The sequence below is a fragment of the Echiichthys vipera genome (assembly GCF_963691815.1).
Source record: "Echiichthys vipera genome assembly, chromosome: 6".
Lineage (NCBI taxonomy): Eukaryota > Metazoa > Chordata > Actinopteri > Perciformes > Trachinidae > Echiichthys > Echiichthys vipera.
In genome coordinates, this window is record NC_139831.1 from 9,376,657 (window position 1) to 9,399,675 (window position 23,019).

The 23,019-nt window shown below is 41.0% G+C and overlaps 2 protein-coding genes across 3 annotated transcripts; one reads left to right on the top strand and one right to left on the bottom strand.

Annotated features, from left to right (window-relative positions):
• Positions 1 to 363: 363 nt before the first annotated feature.
• srpx2 (sushi-repeat containing protein X-linked 2) lies at positions 364 to 9,984 on the top strand. 2 transcript variants are annotated; one of them, XM_083914786.1, is made up of 10 exons: positions 364 to 568; positions 2,861 to 2,938; positions 3,520 to 3,711; positions 4,478 to 4,654; positions 6,118 to 6,241; positions 6,331 to 6,452; positions 6,660 to 6,839; positions 6,954 to 7,087; positions 7,177 to 7,298; positions 8,984 to 9,984. In XM_083914786.1, the coding sequence occupies exons 1-10, from the start codon at positions 523 to 525 to the stop codon at positions 9,162 to 9,164; spliced, it is 1,356 nt and encodes a 451-aa protein (XP_083770912.1). In that variant the 5' UTR covers positions 364 to 522; the 3' UTR covers positions 9,165 to 9,984. The 2 variants fall into 2 exon arrangements, with proteins under 2 accessions (XP_083770912.1, XP_083770911.1); XM_083914785.1 differs by lacking the exon at positions 364 to 568 and adding an exon at positions 2,512 to 2,735.
• Positions 9,985 to 10,123: 139 nt separating this feature from the next.
• Positions 10,124 to 21,957, bottom strand: sytl4 (synaptotagmin-like 4). The gene is made up of 17 exons (XM_083914784.1): positions 21,853 to 21,957; positions 20,128 to 20,325; positions 17,661 to 17,876; positions 16,896 to 17,005; positions 16,590 to 16,704; positions 16,328 to 16,495; positions 15,510 to 15,624; positions 15,327 to 15,417; positions 15,137 to 15,231; positions 14,323 to 14,415; positions 13,686 to 13,864; positions 13,247 to 13,349; positions 12,610 to 12,771; positions 11,467 to 11,569; positions 11,278 to 11,386; positions 10,984 to 11,192; positions 10,124 to 10,339 (listed from the first exon to the last, which is right to left on the bottom strand). Exons 2-17 carry the CDS (start codon positions 20,244 to 20,246, stop codon positions 10,197 to 10,199), a joined length of 2,130 nt encoding a protein of 709 aa, XP_083770910.1. The 5' UTR covers positions 20,247 to 20,325; positions 21,853 to 21,957; the 3' UTR covers positions 10,124 to 10,196.
• Between the last annotated feature and the right edge of the window lie 1,062 nt (positions 21,958 to 23,019).

Sequence of the window (23,019 nt, forward strand, 5' to 3'; positions counted from 1 at the left end):
ACAGATTTATTAAAAAGTGACATTTTCCTTCTTTCTTAGGGTAATTATGGAAACCAAAAACAACATTTTCCCCCCCAAAAAATAAAATCTATAGTGAAAAAGTCATGAATACATTTGCTAAAGTCTGCACATAGTTTTTTTTAGTGTAAGAGCAATATTTGCGTCTTATTAATAACTTTCAAATGAATCATTTCCCGGATTAATGAGCTGTTTGAGGGGCGGGTTTATAGAAATGTCTCTATCCCCGTGTGTGCTGAGGCGGTGGGAGGAAACCCACCAACACCAGAGGTCCGACAGCGCCACCAGGTGGTGTTTGACCTTTAGGGTGAAGCAGAAGGATCCTTTTTCAAAAGCTGCGCAGACTCTGGAGTGACGGGAGCGCTCCTTGTTCTCAGCGGGGATGATCAACTAAACTTTTTTCTTTTCAAAAGTCGTTTGCAATCCCAAGATCCACCCTTCTCTGGATTATAACTTTCTGTATATTCCGGTTGGACTCTGCAGTGCCATCTTTGTGTTTCTGACATGCTCCTCAGCCGCTTTGTTGCTTTGTTCATTTTATACTTCTCAGGTGAGTCCAAACTAATTTCTTTTTGTTATTCTTCATCATCAAGCGTCATGATTATTTTGTACATTCAATCAAACGTTAAAACCCCTTCCCCGCAGCACATCTCAACAGTTCTAACAGCTGTATTAGATGCAGATGTGCTGCATTTTTGAGGCATGTTTTGAATGCAAATGCAGCCCACAGCTCCCTCCAGGAGCAGCAGAACACAGTGGAAATGGACTCAAATGAAGCTCGTAGTTGAGCTGCTTCCCTCTTCAGGAGCCCCTCTGCTCTGCTGACCAGGCAGTTTAATTACAGCTCGTCTCCAATCACAGCCTGTTAATTACTGAGGAGTCCCCCTCTGGGCCCAGTGTGTGAAAGCCTTCGTTTAAGCCTGCACAGATAATAGTGTGGCCTGAGATCCACGCAGAGGCTATGATGATAATGCAGAGGGATTTAAAGGATGCTCACCTCTGTCAGGGATAAATGAAGCCGTGTATGTTTGTTAAACTACCCACACACACACACACACACATATCTGGTGTGACTCATCCCTGCTGCATGGACTCTGCCTGCAGCGAGCATGTCTCCGTACTGTGATGTGTGTCAGTGTCCTGGCATTCTACACTTTTACGTACAATACTGCTTCACAGGCATGGGAGGACTGTGAGACATGGGCCCCTGACACACAGACGTGTCAACGGCCACACCATCTTTCCTACCCAGGAGCACGACTTTGTGATGCTTCAGCCTCACATCTCACTGCAGATTTGTGGTCATTTTGTGTGTCTTTGTGGTCATTTTGTGTGTCTTTGTGGTCATTTTGTGTGTCTTTGTGGTCATTTTGTGTCTGTTTGTGGTCATTTCCTTTTATATAGTGTCTGTGCCCATTTTGTGTCTCTCTGCAGCCATTTTCTCTCTCTTTGCAGTTATTATGTCTGTCTTTCTGGCCCTTTTGTTATTGTATCATTACCTATTTGGGCCTTCAGCAGTTGTTTAAATGAAACCATATGAAAAGAGAGAAATGTCTCAGATAAATGCAATTACTCAACAGTCATTTGTTCAAGCAAAGATTGCCAAACTTTTGCTTCTTTTCTTGGTCATCCACAACAGTAAACTGAATGTCTTTGGACCATTTTGAACTGTCAGTCGGACAAAACCAGGCATATGAAGATGTCAGCTTAGGCTGTGGGACATTATAACAAAACCATGGATGGATTATTGAAAGAACCATTGGCACATGTGTCCAATTGTACAAAGTAGCTTAAAATGGTCAAGTAAAGAACGAGTACATCAATTCTACGGCCCTTAGGTTAATGTGCTTAGTCGCCTTTTATCCCTGCAGTTCATGTGATTAAAACACCGACTTAATTGGCAAATGCATGATGGTGCATGTCACCTGAAGTAATGTCTGTTCTTGAGCCCTGCAGCGTAGACCATCGGACAGATGAGCTTAGCTTGTTTATTTCCTCTGTGACTAATTCTCTGCGAGGGGGACTTGAGAAATATTAGTCTGGGGAAGTGGAACATCGGGCTCATTATGAGGAAAAAACGCTGACGATAGGATTAATCTGCACAACACTGGAACAATCTGAAGCAGCTCCTCCAGAGAAGGGGAAGTTGAGTGTGATGCATTTTTATTTTTCATAATTAGAAACTGTGTTAAAGTGAACTTTGTTTGGCGGAGGGCCAGAGAACAGGATGTTGAGCCGAAGCAAAGGAAGCAGCCCGTGGACTGCCTTGAGACGGGGGTGGAGGTTGACGGACTGGAAAGTTTGGCACTCAGCTCTAAACATGGAGTCATTTTGGGGATTTCAAAAGGGATAGTGTGTCTGAACCACAACTGCTGAGGGAGGGGGATCCACAGTGAAAAGGATTTACTGTGCAGAAAGGCACAATTTAAAACGAAGGCCACACAGGACACACACACTTCTGCTTATTACATAAAGAAAGAGGAACAATCTCCAAGTTACTATGAAAACCTAAACCTATGTCCTAATTTGTGATGCAAGTTATTGTCCAAAGGCCAGAAAACACTATGATATAAAGTCTAACATACTTTCTCTGCCCTAATATCTACGTTAATTTTTGTCTCCTTCAAGAAAACAACATAATCTGCATAACATTTGTAAAACATCCATGTTTTTTTACCCTCTGGAGTTCCCGTTAGCATCACTGATTGCAAATCCAGGTGTGTATGGACTGGAATGTTATTGCGTTTGTGTTAAAGTAAAGTTTTGGGAACAAAAGAGATTGTGAAGAGAATCACACACAAGGTTTGTTCAATGTTTATGTCCGACTTTTTTGTTTTTTTAGCCGGTTCTGGGACCACAGTATACGACAGTTACAATGACTTTGTAGAAGAAGACAACACTCCTCAACTAGACTACAAAGGTGCGTATGGAAAAACATGATATGACAGTAATATCAGAGCGTATACAGCACTGCTGCCTGCAATTTTGCCTTCTTATAAGTATAAGAAGCAATCATGACTATATGTTTTTGTGTTAAGATGATAGATACATTTGATTTGTATATGATTTAAAAAATGAATCCGTTGATAGTAATTTCATTCTAAAAACATCAACTTTGCTTGCATTCCTATTATTTGTCAGAGTTATAATATCAAATAAGTCTCAGATTACATTTACCCTTCATATTTTGATTGTCTTGAACATCGTTTGCACAGAAAATCTTTGGGTACGGCATGTCTGTTGCCCGCACCATCACCAATAGCAGATAATACTTAGGTGCCCTGCTGTCTACCATCAGAGCTTCACACAGTTTTTGAGTTTTGCTTACTTTTTAAACTTAAGTGTAAAAGTTTAATCGATTTAAAACCTTTATGTCTGAGATACAGTAGTGTGAATGCATGTGCTTTCTTTGATCTGTTGTCCCTTGATAATTTGTTCTATTCTGTAACTTTCATGTGTTTGGTATTATTTTATATGTTTCAATAAATCAATCAAACGCAGACCCGCACTGGTGTCATTCTCCGGGTCTCACCAATGGAGAGGTGACCTGCCACTCCCCTCGAGGCGGGGCCCACAGGAGCACGTTGGGCACCCGCTGTGAGATGAGCTGTGACCGAGGATACCGACTGCTGGGGAAGAGCTCAATTCAGTGCCTCCCCAACCGACGCTGGTCTGGGACAGCTTACTGCCGCAGTATGTGGATGTTGTCAATTCCCATATGACGATGAATCTAGTGATATTCTACTTTTTTCTTAAAACACACCATTACACTAGTTTACATCTTCCTTGGTCACAATAAACATGGGCACACCTTCCTGCTGCTGTAAAATATTAACAGTGCACACAATATGTATTAATCCGCTGCTGAAAAAAACTTGTGTCATGGTCGTTGTGTTGTTGGGCAAGACACTTCACCCACCTTGCCTCGTGTGAATGTGTATGACTGCTGTATGTTTGAGGAGGTGGTCGGAGGGGCTGTAGGCGCTGATTAGCAGCCACGCTTCCGTCAGTCTGCCCCAGGGCAGCTGTGACTACTACGTAGTTTACCACCACCATGTATGTCTGTGTGAATGAATGGAACCTGGACTCTGTAAAGCGCCTTGAATACTGAGAAAGACGCTATATAAATCTAAGCCATGATAATGATGAAAAAAGTCCCCAACTAAAGATTAACTCGTGTTTGAGTGTCATTTGTTAAAACTTACAGTGTCCAGCTCTTTTAAAAAAGTTATGTAGCCTTCTTTTGAAAACAGAATTATTTATTCATGACCCGTTTTTTTTAAGATGTTCAGTAGGCGTGAATGGGCCAGAAAGTATCAAGAGATGGACTAACACGTTGTTGGTTTTGGTTTTACACGGGAAAATATAGAATATCAGCAGCCTCGTCCTTTAAGATATTGATACTGTGATTGTTTCGACCCTTACACTCAACATGCTGTGTTTGGTGATGTTGCTTCAGGGATGCGTTGCCATGTGCTGCCCCTCATTCCATACGGCAGATACACCTGCACCAATGGCTTCATGGTGGACTCTAGGTGTCAGTTTATCTGCAACCCCGGCTATCGCATCGAGGGGGAACACTCACGCACCTGTCAGCGCGGGGCCTCATGGAGCGGAGTACAGCCAAATTGTGAAGGTACATCAAAGTCTTGCAGATCGATGTAAAGTTAACCAGACTCCTTTTTTCCTTGACAGAGTGTGTAGCAGGCTCAGTATAATAGCTATACCTCCCTGTGTAACATGACCTGTTGTGACACAGCCTCATGAATCACTGACTGCTCCTCAGGTGTGCCCCAGGGATCTATTCTGGGCCCCCTTTTTATCTTATATGTTAACGACCTTCCTACTGTATGCCCTGATGTAATGACTCAAATGTATGCGGACAACACCATAACTTATGTGCATGCCAAGACAAAGAAGCAGATGAGCAGCAATGTCTAGTATCTCTGACTGGCTCACTCAGTCCTGTCTAACTTTAAATATTAGCAAGACAACATGAATGTTCTTTGCAATCAGGAGGAACAATGTCCGTCAAAAAATCTCAGACTTTAAGTACCTTGGGATGACCTTTGAAAAACAGGCAAAAAGCATCATCCATACAGTTAACCTGAACCTTAGGAACTTTAAATTCAACTAATTGGCAACATATGCTGCTAAGTTTGTACCCACCAAACAGGTAAAATCATTTAAAGCCCATGCACAGTTTATACAAAAGAAGTATCAACATATTGTACAAAAGATATATCTATATCTATATATAAATATGGTGTTTCTCAAGTTCTGAGTGTATTAATGTGGTATTTTGGAGGAATTTATGACCATTTTTATCAATTCTGAAGGGTTGCAGAAGTGGTTAAATTTAACAAATGCTATGGACCCGACAATTTCTGCACATATGAAACAAAATAAAGCATGTGAATGCACTTCATAAACTTCCTCAAAACCTAAACATGATTATTTAATAGGATTTAGTGAATTAAAAAATAATTAAATTAAATAAATTAAATAATGTAAAGCAATTTGGATGGCTTTTTATGTATGCACCAATATAAGAAAAGGGTCGCAACCCGCCATAAAACTAGAAGGAAACCTAAACAAAACACAATGTTTGTTTATGATTTATGGCTAGAAGAACTTGACACTGAGTGCTGAGCTGCGTCTCAAATTAATCTTCAGGTTCCCAGCGATCAGATGATGTACAGTACACCACTTCTATGTGGCCTCCACTGTTGAACTGCTATCTCCTCCTAAACACCCCCTGCCCTCCCTAAAAAAGACAAAAAATAATAACAGTTTAAAGCCAAAAGTCTTTGTTGAACTGTCAAACCAGAGGTTTAATTTACTGCCATAACATGGACCTAAACTCAGGCCGTCTCTGTTGCTGTGTGGTTTTTCATTCTTCTCTCACAAGCCAGCGTTTCCAGTGTCTCAGTCACAACAAGCGTATTTCCTGCTCCTCTGTTCTTTGGACTGAATCCAGAGCTGTGGCCCGCTGTCCTCCAGTCTTCATCTTCTGCTCTGTGTGGCTGCTTCAGTTACATTCATTTCCTTCCTGCAAAATCTACAATATTGTTGTAATTTTCCAATTGTTTATTTCAGATACTGATCCTCCAAAGATCAAGTGTCCTCCGTCCAGACTCAAGGTCGCAGAGCCTGGAAAACTCACTGCTACGGTGACCTGGGAACGCCCCACTGCTACAGATACCGCTGATAAATCACTCGAGTATGTCGCTCCTTCCCTTCATTTCCCTTTACATTTCACCTGAAAATGTCTTTAAACACCCTGCCTTCACCGTCCTTGTCTCTCTGCAGTTTGATATTAGTCGGCCCGGAGCCAGGCACCGAATTTAAAGAGGGAGTGAGCATCATCCGATACAAAGTGTACGATCAAGCCAGGAACAGAGCAGCCTGCAAGTTTATTGTACGCGTTGAGGGTAAGTGGATTTGTGAAATGAGTTTAGATACTACACTTTACCTTAAAAGTCCCATATCGTAAAGAGTTTTAAATCTTTAAAATGTTTTTTTCATTATAATGCATGTTGAGGTGCTATGCATACTGTGAAAGATTATCTATACTAAAGATACTGCATTTCAGGCCTCACCAATGTAATAAAATAGTAAACACTGTGTTGTCCCTCAAGTGAGAAGATGTCCAGATCTACCTCCCCCTCTGCACGGCTACATCACCTGCTCCTCGGATAGGAATAACTATGGTGCAACGTGTGAATACCACTGTGACGGAGGATATGAGCGAAAGGGCGTCTCCAGTCGTGTCTGCCAGTTCAACCGTAGCTGGGGAGGAAACCCTGCCGAGTGTGTTCGTGAGTCTGCGCGAAGGTTGCACTCGTGCTGATGAATTTGCAGCATAAACATAATCGTATACATGTGTGAGAAGTTGTAATGCAGGATGCAATTGTGACTTTGTGTGTTTGTAGCCATGGAGATTAAATCAGATGTAAAGACAGTCGGCGCTCTCCTGGATCAGTTTTATGAAAAGAGGAGGCTGCTGATCCTGTCTGCGCCCAACATATCCGACCCAGACTACCAGCTGCAGAACATCATGATACAAGTGAGGGAATGTTTTTGCCGCTGGTGTTTCTAAGGAAGTTTAAATAAATAAATAAAAAACTCAAAATCAGTTTTCCCTGTTCCAACCAGAAATCAGACTGTGGATTAGACCTGCGGCATGTTACCGTCATCGAGCTCCTGGGCTCCCCCCCTCGTGAGACGGGGCGCATTAAAGAAAGTCTGCTCAACTCTGAAGTCATCGAGGGTTTGAGGTAATAGTGAGATACTTCATCACTTAGTTATTCAGCAGTTTCATGGTTCTTTCTGTGTGTGTGTGTGTGTGTATCCTGAAATGACTTCATATATTCACATTAACAGTTGTTTCTCCTCACTCTATATTAATGTCAGGAGCTTCCTAATAAAAAGGGGTCCTCTGTGGGGAAAAACCCACTTGAAGGATTAACACAGTTAAAAATAGCAACATAATAATAATTCCAGGGTAGCAGTAATGGGGTTTTGACAAGACTGACAGAACTTCCAGTAAACACTGGCTGTTGCACTCATCAGTTTGCACCAGGCATGAGCATGTAGGGACTAGTTTATCTTAGAAGAGGCAACGATATAGATTTTTTTCCACCAACTGTGTAATTTGAGTAAGGGGCGCTGCTGCTCACTTTTTCCAGACTGGAAAATATCTTTAGTCTCTCCACTGACACACAACTCCCACAGCTGAGTGAGGGCAGCACACTGAGGCACATTCTTTGAGTGTGGTGCAAAGCACTCTGGGAAAAGTCATCACTAGGGCAGAAGAAGAAGTGTTTACATCTGAACAGGGATCTTCAGGGCTTATTGTCAAAAGGATATCACCGTAAATGTAAACAAGAGAGCATCACAAAGATAAGATTACAGCTGCACTCATGCATGTTCTAATGTTATTAATGGATAAAGTAACTGTGTGTTGCCTACAACATCATGATGCGATAAGTATCACATAATACACATTGATTTTGAATCATGATTATGTCCTAGGCAGAGGCGGATTAATGCACAGGCTGGGGCCCCAGGTGTGTAGGGACCCTGGATTGGCCAGACTATTTTCTTTTTCTTTTAATTTACTACACTGGGGTAAAACAAAATTTGCCTCCTATTGGGGCCCTTAGAAACGTTTAAAAAAAAGTCAATGATTGGATAGACATGGGACACATTTACCCAATCACCTGCCACAAACCATGTGGCCGGGTTCATCAGGTCAGTTTTGACAGTTAAGCGACAAAATGCTAGAAAAGCACGACTGAAAGAACTACAGGACCATGATCTACTGAAGAAAACTCCCAAATTCAAAGGATTTTCCTCTGTTTTAGCCGTTTTTTCTGATAAAGCATGATTATTAATGTGAGGGGCCCAGACAAACAGTTGTTTAGGGGCCTACCTTAATCCGCTACTGGTCCTGGGGCTGGGTATTGCCACTGATTTCCCAAAGTCCTTACTTGTGAGGAGCCACATCATCAATGATTTGCTGTCATGTTTGTTTTCACCTGATGAATGTACGTCCAATGTTCACATTTTTCTCTGTTTTGGTCTCCACCCGACCTCTGAGGGGAATATTTGGTTCTTTAGCTGCCAAATGCTCCACTATGTTCACCAGTTAGACGCTAACTTTGTCCGTCTGCTGATCGTCCTGAGCAGGTGACATATTGTGGGTTAATCTGAGAGTTTTTGCTGAAAACAGCTGCCTGAACTAAAACTAAAATAGTAAGTAACCAACCAAAAAACATGGAGGTGAAAGACTTTATAAAGCTCTGTAGAGCTGAGGGAAACTGCAGGCAGATGATAATCATGTGTTCAAGCACCTCCTTAATCCCTTGTTATAAAAATATCGATTACAGCAGTTTAAATGATATTAAAGTACGAGATGGTGGATTGTTCCTTTAATGATTGAATTTGTGTCTCTCTGTAGACAAGTGTTCAGAATCTCCAGATCCTACTTCAGCATGTTGCTGCTGGACGAGCTCGGGCTGGACCGGGAGCGCTTCATCACCCCGATGGCGTCGGATGAGCTGTTCTCTTACATCGACAGCTTTGTGCTCGATGAAGAGGAGCGAGAGAGGCTGGAGCTCCACAGGGACTTCTGTGACTAATTCAATAAAACCTCTCGGGTTGCCACAGCGATAAGCTCATCAGTATTACTAAACACAAGATGAGGAAGGACAAACAACCAGAAACCAGGTCCAGAGGGACATTAGGAGGGGAAAAGAGGAGAAGAAGGCAGTTCCTCCCCTAAACAACACTGAAGTGCGAGCACGGTTTTCTCTCTGGAATAATCATCTGAAGGCACCAGGCCAGAAAATACAGACCAGCTTGAGTAAAACGCAGTAGTGAAGAAAAGAAATACATTTTGAAACAGATATACATAAAATTAGGTTGGATGAACGATGTGGATTAGTATTTTTGTCAAGGAGCCTCTGATCTGACCTGAAATGAGAACTAAATCCAACAACCACTTCGACAAAAGACTCCTGAGGAACACTCGACAGATTATTTTTAAATCCAGCTGGTATGGACGATCAGGCATGTCTTTGGGTTTAGTCAATTTTTTATTGGGTAAGCAGAATATTCATGGCAACCTCGAGGTAAACACGGCTCTGATCACACTGTTAAAGGTTAAAAATCTGCATTTATATCTGCAAATAGACAAATTTAATAATTTCAAATAATGATTTTTATGCAACTTATATAAATATATAATTTTTACATTTGTCGCACGCAACACCAAAGAATTTTGTATACAGTTTCATAATGACTTGTCTTCCCACGCATCAGTGTCTGTGCACAATTATCAAGGAAACGGTGACACATTACAACAGTCGTTCTCTGCTAAGTGTTGTGCATGAATTTGGATTGCAATAATATATATACAGCCTGACAATGTTCTTAAAATAAATCCGGAGTTTGGCACGTTTTCAGCTGTGACACCAGTCAGCAGTCGGTGCTAAAGATGAACCCCATGCAGGGAGGCAGGTGTGAGCAGATGTGTGTTGGTTCACTTCAGTAGACACGCTTCTGGTCTGACAAGCTTTCAAAATACAATAATCTCATGCTTGTCTTAGACCCTGCAGCTTTTCATTTCCGTCTCTGGATTCTTTTCGAGGGTCCGGGCCTGTGCGTCGCCCTTATTTGCCCTTCATCATAGTGGAGCGCAGTGGAAGAGTGCCCTCTGCCCACGAGTCGGGGTACTGCATCATCTTCTCCCACAGACTGACTTCCTCTCCAACTGAGTCCATGTTCACGTCCTCTTTTCCGCTTTTTCCTGTGCCTGCAGGACAGAAGATTACACGAATGTTATCCTGAATGTAAAATGAGTGCAGAGTATTTTTTACTATTAATGATGGCAAATTCATTTTCCTCACAGTGAAGCCTTGTAGGAGCTTCAGCAGTAATCTTAAATTAAGCGTGTCGCTCTCACAAAGGCAGTTAAGCTTTGACAATAAAACTATTTAAGGTAGAAAAGGGTAGATATGGTATTACTTTCCCTTTTCACTAAGATTAATTAAATTCTCCTTCACTCCAGTGTTAAGCCCACATCTAGAGTGCAACATAAAAACCCAATCCAAATCGATTACTACTACAAAAAGGTTGAAGCAGTATAATTCAGATTGAACTAAGGCCAAAGCAACACACAAAAGAATCCACCTCTTGAAAACCTGGGTGAATCAAAGACATCTGACTCCTTAAATTAAATGCCAGCTCACCCCGACAGCTTTGGTGCCATTTACAAATGTGGATTAATCTATTTACGCTATGTTACTCTCGTTTAAACAGCTGAAAAAACAGGACTAACAAGATCTCACAGAATAGAAACTGTCTCCAAGTAACAAAAGTAGAAATACCTGATTCATTCTCACATGCAAGTCCTGAAAGCCAGGTGAAAAAAAAGATTTATTGAATTCTATCTTTTACCTTCTCCAGAGCTGAGACGCACTCCTCCCAGGAATTCGTTGCTCGACATGGCCTCTCTGTCCCACACGGTCAGCTCCAGAGAAATCCCCTTCAGCTGCTCCAGAGCCAGGTCCTTGTACACAAATGTGTGGTCATAGTGGGGGTTCAGGTTCTTCTTCACGATCGGAGTCTTCCTCTTTGTGGTCTTTGCCTTAGTTGGTAACAAGTACCTGCAGAACCACAAACCCAGAGTTAAGTTTTGAAAAGAGAAATGCTTGTATATATAAACAGTCATTTAGAGAGTTAATCACTGACCCTTTTACAAAGCTATCTGAGGTGCCTCCTGGCTTCAATGGCATCAAATTCTTTGCCTCTTTAATCAGAACGTGCAGTTCTCCCCCTGCATCGGTCACCGCCTTTTTGCCTGAGGAGAAGAAGACAGGCGCTCTTAGATAATTAAGGCACAGTACCAAACACAGTCAGAGCTTCTGGCCATAGGCTTACCTTTGATTTTCTCACTTGGCTTTTTAGGTGTGACATACTTCAAGGAGACCACCAACTCTCCTTTGTACTGAGCAAAAGCTGAAGCTGGCACAGGAGAGGCTGACTGTTTAAGAAAAGTACATTATATGTACAAACAAGAACCACCAACAGCAACACAAACAACGGCTGAGGCTGATATTTGAGCATGGGAAACCAAATTTACAATGTGCCAACTAATGAACACTTAACATAGAGATGTTCATTTGAACCTTTGAATTTTGATAAAACATAGCATACCTGTTTAATGTTGAGAGTTTTCAGCTTGACTAAACATGTTCTCGCTTTCTAAATGACCCCGAACACATCATATATATCTTAATATTTATACATAACACTGACACTAGGTTATCTATGAGAGCATTGACATACAGGCCAGGCTCTACCAAACAGCCAATCAATAGCTTCACCTTGTTTTGATTTGCTTTGACCTTTGGGCAGAAACCAGTATCTTCATCATCTGATCAGCACTGATTAGTTCTGTTAAAAATGGTACATTTCTGCCAATGGTTTCACAATCTTTGACCTGTCTACAGGTCATGGTAATGCACTATGAAACACAACAGTGTGACGTCAAAGACAGGGAAGACGAAGACCGCACGTAAGTAAACATGAATGCAAACAACACAGGTTTCAAAACTTTTAAAAAAGCAAATGGAAATCCAGCAAATGTTGTATGAGGAAGGAAATGCCTTCAACACGTTTGTTGGACCACAAGGATAAACAGTGTGAGGAACACTGAATGTAGACAGAAACATTGTTCTCCGCGACTTTAAGTGTTAACATAATTGTGTGTACATAATGGATAAACAAAAACAAACAAATCCGTCCTGCACAAGAACTATCGGACTTCTTTGCTGGTGTTGTGTCGAAGATGTTCCCTCGCCAAATAGGGTTTAAAATATTAGACAGCGATTGGTTTATGGATTAGTGATGTACCAACTAAAGCTTGTACGAGTTTGACTCTCAGATTTTAGAGAAGTGCATTTGCCTTGCTCAGATATAAGTCAGTATAGTCGATGTCAGACATTTGCGGGGACATAGACGGAAGAAAAAATACATTCTTGAGTGGAGGGGATTTAACAGAGATAAGTTCCTTTTATCTACCTTCGCCATGAGAGCCACGCGGTCCTCGTGCGGGGAGTCGAGGTCTCGGGTGTCCAGAGGGATCTCCACCTCTCCAAGGAAGGCGTTGCGGCTGAAGCGACCATAATGCCAGACTGATATCGACATGGAGCGGGTGAACAGCTGAGAGCGGCTGATAGAGTACTGGTAGTGTGAGATGAGGAGGGGAAGACCGAAAGGATCAAAGGCATGTCTCAATACTGAAACCTTACATAAATGTAAAGATCTGGTGCTGAGGGAGGTTTAAATAAATCATGGAACATAGAGTAAAGCAGAAGATTAATTAAGATCTTAATTGGGGCTGCATCTAAAATCTTCTTAATAATCACCTCCTTCCTCCTACAGTCGTCATTCTGTACAAATTGATTCACCCAGCTGCTTCTCTTTCAGCTGTTTAATTTGTCACTGTACTCAAACTGACTCTACATTGGACCAACATCAATATTTGACAACAGCTATTCTAATCTGCAATGTCAATATCAACCTAAAAGTCTCTGTAGGTGTGGTCATTATTTGCAGCAGGCATGGCGCAAGGTCACTAATCAGGGAGTGTCATTAAGTCAACAGGATAAGGTTGACATTTGCTGCACAGTTAGAAGTGCCAGTTATAAACCATCACCTTCAGTGTTTCTTTGTAGACAGGGTTGACTGCGTTTCTTTTGATGCTGGTCTTCCTTTTGCTCTGGCGAGATTTGTCAGGAAGCAGATAACATTTGACATAACTGAAACACAGAGACAAAGAGATATTTCAAACAGTGTTGCCTCCCCCGGACAGGGCTACTGGTTCTTTTGCTGCATTTGTTGAAAAATATCTGTTGACATTTAGTTTCCTGTGGAGCTCAAGTAATCACCTTTGGGATGTGATTATCAAGACTTTGGTAAACACAGCAACGTCTTATCTACACTGATCAAAGCTGTGTTAACATCACTGAGGGGGTGTGTGCAGTACAGAAATGTGTGGTTCAGAGCCACAAGCTGCACTCTGAATGCCAAAGTTTGTGCTCCACATAATGGGTTTACAGCTACCCTTGTTAAAAGTGTATGTTTTCAATATTTACGGGTGGGAAAGCTGCCGCGAGGCATCACCGTAGGCCAGCCCATGGCACTCCTTGATGAAGACATGGAGGCTCTGGGTGTGTTCGTCGTAGCTCATGGAGAAGATGAGGTCTCCGCTCACCTCCACACTGTCAAAGTCTCCTGCTTCACTGTAAATACTCATCAGGCTGCCCAGTGTGCTCTGGAGAAACACACATACGCCTGACCTCAATAGATAATCAACAGTCCCTGTGTTTGTTCCAAGTTTCTTTTATACCAAATATTGACTTTTAGATAGTATTTGGACCAGCGTGCTCAAAAGGCCTAATGCTGCGGATCACAGTTTGAACAGATATAGATTAGAAATAACGTGGAGAAAGAAGAAACAAAAAGGGACAAACAAATTAGCAAAGCGTTTTCTATTATTATCTAAATCCAGAGTGACAGTGAAAGTCATGCTTGCTCAGCTTTGCTTCCCCCTGAGGCTTTAGTAGCTAGAGAAACATTTTGGTAAACTTGAGTTGCTGGAGGATATCCTGAGGTTAGAGATGTTCATTCAGATTATCTAACATCGGTTTCCGTTCTGAGAGACATAATGAGCGACTCTTCAATGAGCCTTTAGAGGACTAATGCCAGCTGGGAGAAATGTCAATACTTTACCCTTGAGCTGTGCAGACTGTAGGAGCTTGAAGCCATTGTCCTTTTATGAAAGCTAACCAAAGTGTCGATATCTTCGTCCTCCTCTCCATCCTCCTGTGGTAACATAACATTTAGAAGGCTCATTAGAAACGCATTTTAACCCTCATTAGATTTGTGTTGCCAGCAATAATACAGCTTGTGTTGTTACAGTCGATTTAAATAGCATTTGAAAAGTTCAACTATCTGAAACTGTAAATGTCACGCTTTAGAGGATGGGTTTCAAAGATCTACCTGAAGTACATATAAACAGTATAAGTCTTGTTGAGGGCGCTGAAAAATGACAATAACACAAAAAAAGAAATAGAAGGATTGGTTTTGTGTCCCAACACTAAGGTTTCCTTATTTGTGACTCTCAGAATGGAAAATGTTTAACTATAAAAACAAGAAAAGTGTACTTTCAAGCATTTCAGTTAATGAAACATTTTGAAAGACTTTGTTAAACTTTACACACTAACAATTTATTTAATTTTTTTAATTCTTTTATTGGCATTTCTCAGCATCACATTTCCCTAAAGCAAGTTTCAGGCATACTGCTATATGCATACATCATATACTTATGTTTGTCTTGAATTGCCTCTTTTTAAGATTTGTGCAACAAATATAGAAACAAGAACACAGTTAAAACATCAATCCTGTCTTTACCGCATAATCACAGATTTGTAAAAAAAAAAAAAAAAAGAAGTTTGGCTTATGAGGTGTCACATAGTTCCCAGACACAAATAAATCAGTTTCATGACAAAACAGTATATCAGAGTATGGAGAGTGAGGTTCTTACCTGTACGTCTAGTCCTGGTACAGAACGGCTCCTGTGGCCCATTGAGGTCTTTGACGCATCTTGTCCGTCACGCAGGTCCAGTGTCGATACATACTCTGTTATAAACACACAGACCAGCAATTAACCTGCGACACATGCAATGTTTTTTATTTGATTTTTGGAAGAAGAGAACTGCACATGAGATGCTAACCAGGAGGGTTTGGGGCTCGTTTGACGCTCTTCTTGAAAAGTCTGTCAACGTCTATCTCTTGGCTCGCACTGACCGGTTCTACTTCCGGGGCCTGTAGTGACAGAAATGGGCCGTCACAGTCACAGAGAGGAGATAAAATGATTTGAGACAGAAACATGATCATGTCACTTGAAAGAATCGTACAATGTTAGCTTCCAAGTTGACGCTGTCAACGCTAACGATATCTTCTTTGACTGGAGTGGTCAGACTGGAAACAGTGGACCCTGCTGGGCTGGACTGAACTGAGCGGTTCTCTCTCCTGTGAGGTGAAACAAATCCTTATAAAATTACAGCCACAACCTTTTACATTCAAATACATATAAAATAACGTTTTTTTGTGTGTGACCTAGTGTTTACATGTCTACGCTCTCATCCCAGTTCATGCACTGACGTTTCAGGCAGACGATCTTCCTCAGAGTGTCAGAAACGTCCATGTACGAGTAAATCATTTAATCAAAAGGTGCTGTCCTGTTCATGATCTTTTTCGCTTCTGAGGACTCAGCATCTAAACCTCAGGAAGTTGGCCGTACTGATTTTGTTTTGTCTATTTTAAGAGATCACAAACTATAAAGTTCAGGTGCACAAGAAACACGTCTCCCCCCCACAGGTCAAGTTTAATTGAAAACTACATAGAAAATGCTTCCTTTTTGCTGCAGTTTAAAATATGCATTTTTTATTTTTTATGTCTCCACTGTAACACTTTTGTCTTATTTTAGTGTTTAGTGTAATTTATATGTAACTTATTTTAGTGTAAACTATGACATTTAGAATTGCAAATTCAAATTCCAAATGTAGATTTAAAAAAAAGTATTGGGATTACTTATTTATCTTGTTATGTAACAGATTTTGAATTGCAATGCAGTCTCTAGTACACTGACCAGCTTTGGGGCAGGAGGGCCAAACACTTCACCTCCTGCCTCAAATGTTGCTTTGAAGTTACAGTATATTTAGGGTGAGTTTACCTTTGATGCTCAGGGGACACATGGAGAGACTCAGTGTCTGCTTTACTGCTGTTTATACTGTTGTTTTCTGCAGACTCTGTGTCACTGCGTGTTGACTTTGACCAAACTTCCTCTTTTGTTTCAAACGATTCCCTTGAAGCAATTGATCCTGAATTCTCGTGTGAATGACTGCAAAAGAAAACACAAGACAAGATTCAGATGTTCTTAACCTCTGAGATACCTTTTACATTTCTAAAAGCTGATGTGAGGAATAACGACGCACCCTTTGTTATCTATCATCACGTTTCTCTGCCTGACTCGCGGCAGAGGAACGGGAAGATCCTGGTTTATTTCAGTATTTCTCAACAGCAATTCTCCCGTCGTCTCACGTTTGTTTGCTATAACACAGAGCACATAAGTTAAACCACGCCAACACCAACACATGCTCTCATGTTACTGCAGTTTTTAACATTTCTCTCCTCCTATTGTTCACATTCCAGTGACTGCGGGCATTTCATTAACCCAGTGCTGAGAGCGGTTTACATTCCTGGTTGAACAGTCGATACCCACTTCCTCTTCCTGTACTCACGCTGAGGTCTCTTTCTCAGGGAGACTCGCACTAGGTCGTGTCCAGGCATCGTGGAGAAACGGTTGACCCTTTGATCGTAGAACCAGTCCCCCGTCCTCCTCTTCAGATCCCTAGAATCCAAAATGAATACTCTACACTCATTCATTTTGCAACAAATTGTGTTCAGAGATAAATCTATTACAGTCAGCAACACACGTTACTGCTGGCAATTGTGAGGGATGTTTGCACCTTTTAAATAATTGTTTACAATAATACAAACTTCAAGATTATAAATACAAGCACAAATACGACTAAATACAGACTTTCTAGGGATTTCTGCTCCGTATCTGCTTTCAAATGCACATAAACCCTTTTTAAAATGGCCAGAAATCCCAGGAACAGATCAAAACCAACACTAGTCATCTGTGTAACCAAAGTCTGACACATATTTAACATAACACACAAAGAGAGAGAAAAGTTATGAAACAGACTAACTGTAGGCAGCAATTTTCATAAGTCATCTCACGTTTCCGTAATAATTATTTACATAAAACTACTGAAACTACTGTCGTTAAAATATGTAGGTTATCTCGGTGTTAATGGACATGATGTTTGTGTTTATTTAAATACAGAGTGAGTGCACACTTGCCTAGTGAAAACAGGCCCTAAACATCCGTGATAAAGTGACAGTTTCAGCAAATATGAAAAAAACAACAACATATTTTTCATATAAAAAGTTACCAACATTATCTTTAAAAGGAGAGTAGAAAGAAAACAATCTCTTACAACTCTTTGTCGCACACGTTGCACAACCAGGATCCTTTGTCGAGTACTGTTCGGCAGTTGTTGCACACATCGTGATTGCAAATCCTGCACTGGCTGGAGAAAAGCGCCAGTCGACTCAGGGGCTCCAGACATCTGCCACAACTACGCTGGCTGTATTTTCCACTGCCACGTTTGGCCCCTTTCCTCTTCACATCCTGCAACTCTGTCTTCAAACTCCTGAGACACAACCACAGAAATATTAAAGAAGAAGAGAAGTTGTCCTTTGGCAGATTTATTGAGCACAGAAATACAGAGTACACCTTCCTTATGCAATAACGTGTGAGTGTTACATGATGTATAATATGTCCAAATCGAGGACTGGTGCTGTGCACAACGGTCAGTATTACAATTATATACATATACGACACTTATGTTTTATAGCTGAAACAACTAGTCGATTAAATGAAGATTTATTGTGGAAGTAATTTTCTTAAGCTTCGGCTTTTCATAGTCTTGTTTAATAATAAATGGATGTCTTGTTTTTAGACTTGGGACCAAACAAAACGTGTAATTTGAAGATGTCGCTTTGGGCCGTGGGGCGCTGTTACAGAACAAAACACAAAATAGGTTTCAGATAACTTGATGATAAAAATGAATCGTTAGCTGCAGCCCTAAACTGTTTACTGGCTGATGTTCTCAGTTGTGCATTACATCAGACAAACTTTACACATGTAAAGCAACTCCTTTAAAAACTAACTTTGTCAGATTCTTGAAAACAGAATATAATATCTGTTTTATATCATTACGATACAATTCCATCGATAAACGACAATACTGAATTAGCTCCCAGGCTTAAATCAAGCTAGCGCACATTGCAACATAAGAACCTGTAGAATAAGATTAGATATTAGATCTACTGTGTCTTTGTGGTCCACTACGTAGCCCCTAGTGTAAATTTGTCTTTGGCACCCAGCAACTAGGGCTGGGTAATGTTTGAGTTTTTTGATACTGTAACCAATAACATGCCTGGATATCAGTACTGATACTTTCCACTGCCTCAGTTTGAGGAAATAAACACGTTTCCCCTTTTTTCAGTGCAGTGTGTAATGTTGTCTTAATATGAGCAGCTCTACAAGAATGTCTTCATAAGAAATAGGAAAATTAGAATAATTTACACATATACAAGATCGTTATCATGAACAAGTAAACCAGATGAAAATCTCACTACGTTTATGAACTTTTAATTCAAAATAGGTTAAATAACCGGCCGTACCAACAACAAGACATATAGGTATTAAACCCACGTCACTACCTTGATCTAACATGCCAGAGGCTGCTCACAATGGAGACCTGCTACGGATATGGGTACGGCACGGTGTGAGATTTACATAATAACACATTATTAAGTTAAAAAAATGTTATGTTAAAAAAAGTCAAAGCATATACTAAATCATTTTTAAAAACACACAAACCACTTACAGTAAGTAAGTATGTACAGGGTTCGTACACCTTTTCAAAAGGTCATATTCAAGCACTTTCAAGGTCCAGTTTCAAGATTTTCCAGCACCTTACAGCTGATAAAATAACAAATTTCTACATATACATACCTACATACATACATAGTGAAAATGATTATTCCACGTTTTTCATTTTAGGCTCGGACTTCTTTTATTTTTACTTTAAAGCTACTTGTTTTGAAAGAAATGAAGAATTTTCAAGCACTTTTCAAAACCTTAAAAACATTAAAATTCAAGCATTTTCAAGGATTTCTAGCACCTGTGCGAACCCTGTATATACTTAAAGTACCACTGTGTAGGATTTAGGGGTATCAACTGGTATAATTTAGTTTTTCAAGCGTAATCACCCGAAACTGAGATTGTGTCGTTTTCGTTAGCTTAGAATGAGCCTTTCATATCTACATAGGGAGCGGGTCCTCTTCCACGGAGCCCGCCATGTTGTAGTCTGTTTAAATTGGACTGGTGGTTTCCCCCTTTGTGCGATCTGTTTGGGCAGGTATGATAACAGTATCTGACATTTGGGACGTCTTTTAGCGCAGCTCCGGACCCAAATGAACTCTGGAGCGGGTCGTTTGTGGTGGGAATGTTCTCTGAGCCGTGCTTTGCATTCTGGGATGCGTAAGAGCACGCAAACTGTAGCAGGTCGTGTAGCAGAATTAGCAGCTAGCTAGATAATTTCCTAGCAACGTTTCTCTCAGTGAAATATGCACTAAACAGGACGTTCTTCCCGTATTAACTTTCATTCTCCCGCTCCAGACACATCCGACCAATAAGCGGAGAGAAAGTTCTCGAGGCATTTATTGATGCATTTTTGTTCACTTGAATTTTTCTCTCTGATTCAGACCATTCCTTCAGTTTAATTGATTAGCAATAGCTTGCATCTTTTGTTACCTTTATCAATGATAAGTAGGGAAAACTAAATAAGCAAGTCACCCATTTAGTACAGTTAAGAGGAAGTGCTCTCTTCTCACCTCACGCGCTGCTCTTCAGCCTGTCTCAGCTCCTCGTCCCGTTGCAGCACCTCCAGGATCAGCTCCCGCTCAGAGTCAGACAGGAAGCCCAGGTTGATCATGTCGGCAGCCTCGGGCATCGTGCCTTTGGACCATGAACGCCTGAGCACAGGTTCACTGGCTCGGCTCAGCTCAGCTCAGTCGCATCGAGAAGATCTCCTGAAGACAAAACGTCAGGAATTAACTCTCCACTGTGTTACTGCAGCAAAAGCTGGATCCAACACTGACAAAACCTGTATTTGAAAAAAGTGACAGATTTAGCATCATGAAAAAAGCCTTGAGGGGTGTGCAGCACTGTGGACTTTAGAGCATCCAGTTTGTCTTTGCAGGCAAACTAAGCCGTAAACTCAGTGACTTACGATGATGACTGCTGTGGTCGTAAACAAACGACTGAATGAAACAAAGCGACTGAATGGCATTTCTGTCTGTCGTGCAGTGAAGCCTCAGTCAGTATTGCAGCTTTTTGATAACAGTTTTGAAATACAAGAGTTGCAGTGTTTGGAAAACCTTATGTCCATCCCTCAAAGTGAAGGTCCGTGGGAATCTACACAGCCAACACTCTGGCATTTTTTCCATTTAACGCAACGACAGGACTTCGTCTAGAGTTTCGGAGCAATCTCACGGCAGAACGTAGAGATGATAAATGACTCAGAGGAACCAGGATGCTAGACGACTGAAGAGAGCCTCTGCCAAGGGGGAAAGGTTGTTTTGAGTGGGACGGGCAAAGACAACATGAACTTGGCTGCCATGTCAGGTTCCCACCCTAAGGATACAGAGAGCCGGGTGGAGTTCAGCAGCTCAACAATTAGTTTAATCCCAACATCAGGCTTGTCATTTTCCATGTTCCCATCTGAAACTTTACGCTCCATTTGAAATGCATCAAAGGGAAATAAAGTAAAGGGGAAACTGGGCCTGTTAAGCAGCTCACTAATCAAAGGGAAAAGCTTCAACTCAAAACTGCTTTGAAAAAACCTGAAACCTCCTTAGTTTCCTCATTGTTTGAATGCCTGTAGCAAACTACCTCTTCTAGTCTAGTATCACAAGTTCAATACCTGCAAGGAAACCTGTTTAGGGGAAACTTAACCTCTAAGGAAGTGACGCAAGCGAGATAACACTGGAATAATACTTTAAATGCACTAAAAAAAGAGGGTATTAAACAGGGAATTCATTTAAAACAAAGGTAGAGACGAAAACGTGTAGCAGCATAGCATGTTGTCTTAAAACTGTGAATGACATTAACATGATTTAACAGACACGTAACAGCAAAGCAAGTGCGTTTTGTTTTTGTTTCTGTTTTTCGAAATTGCCGTTTCCAAGATGAGCCGCGTCTCCAACGGTCGGACGTTGACGTACGTTACGTTACCAACTGAAATTAACGTTAAATGAATGCTAACGTTAGTCTACGGTGCTCGCTTTAATAAGACTGTGAAGGCGGAACATTTGTAGGGAACAATTCGCTTATTTTACTACGTGGATAAAGAAGACAAACACTACAAAATAGAGTCAAGGTAATTAAATTAAACGACACACACCTGTCGTTACAAAAAAGTCGATTTAACCGCCGCTACCAGGCTCGCGTCGCTACGGGCGACAGCGAAGATATTCCTGACAGAAAACACAACAAACACAAGACGCACACACGCGTTTTTTTAAGATAAATGTCCGTGTTTTCACGAGTTTACTCACTGTGTTCGGCGAACACGACCATACTCCTGCCTTCCCCCACTCCGTCTCCCCCTTCGTCTTGCCTCCCTTCTCCGAAAGCTGTTGACTTTGGTGGCTGGAGGAGACGCGACTACCGGAAGATAAGGAAAGTTTGCAGCAGCCGGGAGCGCCTCTCCCTCTGCACATTTTCCATGACAGGTGCATTTCCTTTAGCTCTATTTACCGCAGGAGGGCTGGATGTGGAAAATGTGACCCGGTGAAACAGTCCATTAATTCGCTCTGCTCCCTCTTTTACCCTCCAACACAAACAGGTACAGTCTGGAGACAGTTGGATCACACAATAAACGAGAGAAATGCAGCATACAAATAGTCACACACAGCAAAAACACAGTCAAAGTTGTAATATCACACTGTAGAAATACTTTGTTAAGAATAAAACAAATATTACCATCAAAGTGTACTTAAAGTGCACAAAGTTAAAGTTCTCATTGTGCCGAATGGCCCATTTCAGAACAATATATTTGTGTGTGTTACAAATAAAAGTCCTGCATTCAAAAATGTACTTAAATATTACCATCAACATGTACTGAAAGTGCACAAAGTTAAACTTCTCACTGTGCAGGTTGGCCCATTTTAGAATAATATATTATTAGATTATGATTATTGATAGATTCATGTAAATATCTCTGTAATGTTGCAGCTGATAAAGGTGGGGTTTATTTGTATTTACTTTAGATACTGCTGTGTGGTTTAATCTATAACAAAATATTTGATTTGTTGATAATATTTTAAGTTTAAGTAAAAGTATAAAGTAGCATAAAATGGAATTACTCAATTAATGTACAAGTATCTCATATTTATACTTAAGGCAAGGCAAGGCAGCTTTATTTGTATAGCACTTTTCATACACAAGGCAGACTCAAAGTGCTTCACAGCACAACATGTCATGAATTCAAATGCATTACAGAAAGACAAAGAGAATAAAAACATAGACAATAATAAAAACAGTGCGGACGTTAAAAGCGCAAAGATTTAGCAGAAAGCTAGTTTTAAAAGTGGTCAGAGTGGGTGAAAGTCTCACATCTTCAGGAAGTTTATTCCAGCTGTTTGTTGCATAATGACTGAAAGATGCTTTCTCTTGATTTGAGTTTACTCTGCGAACCACTAACAGATTGGTCTCAGAGGATC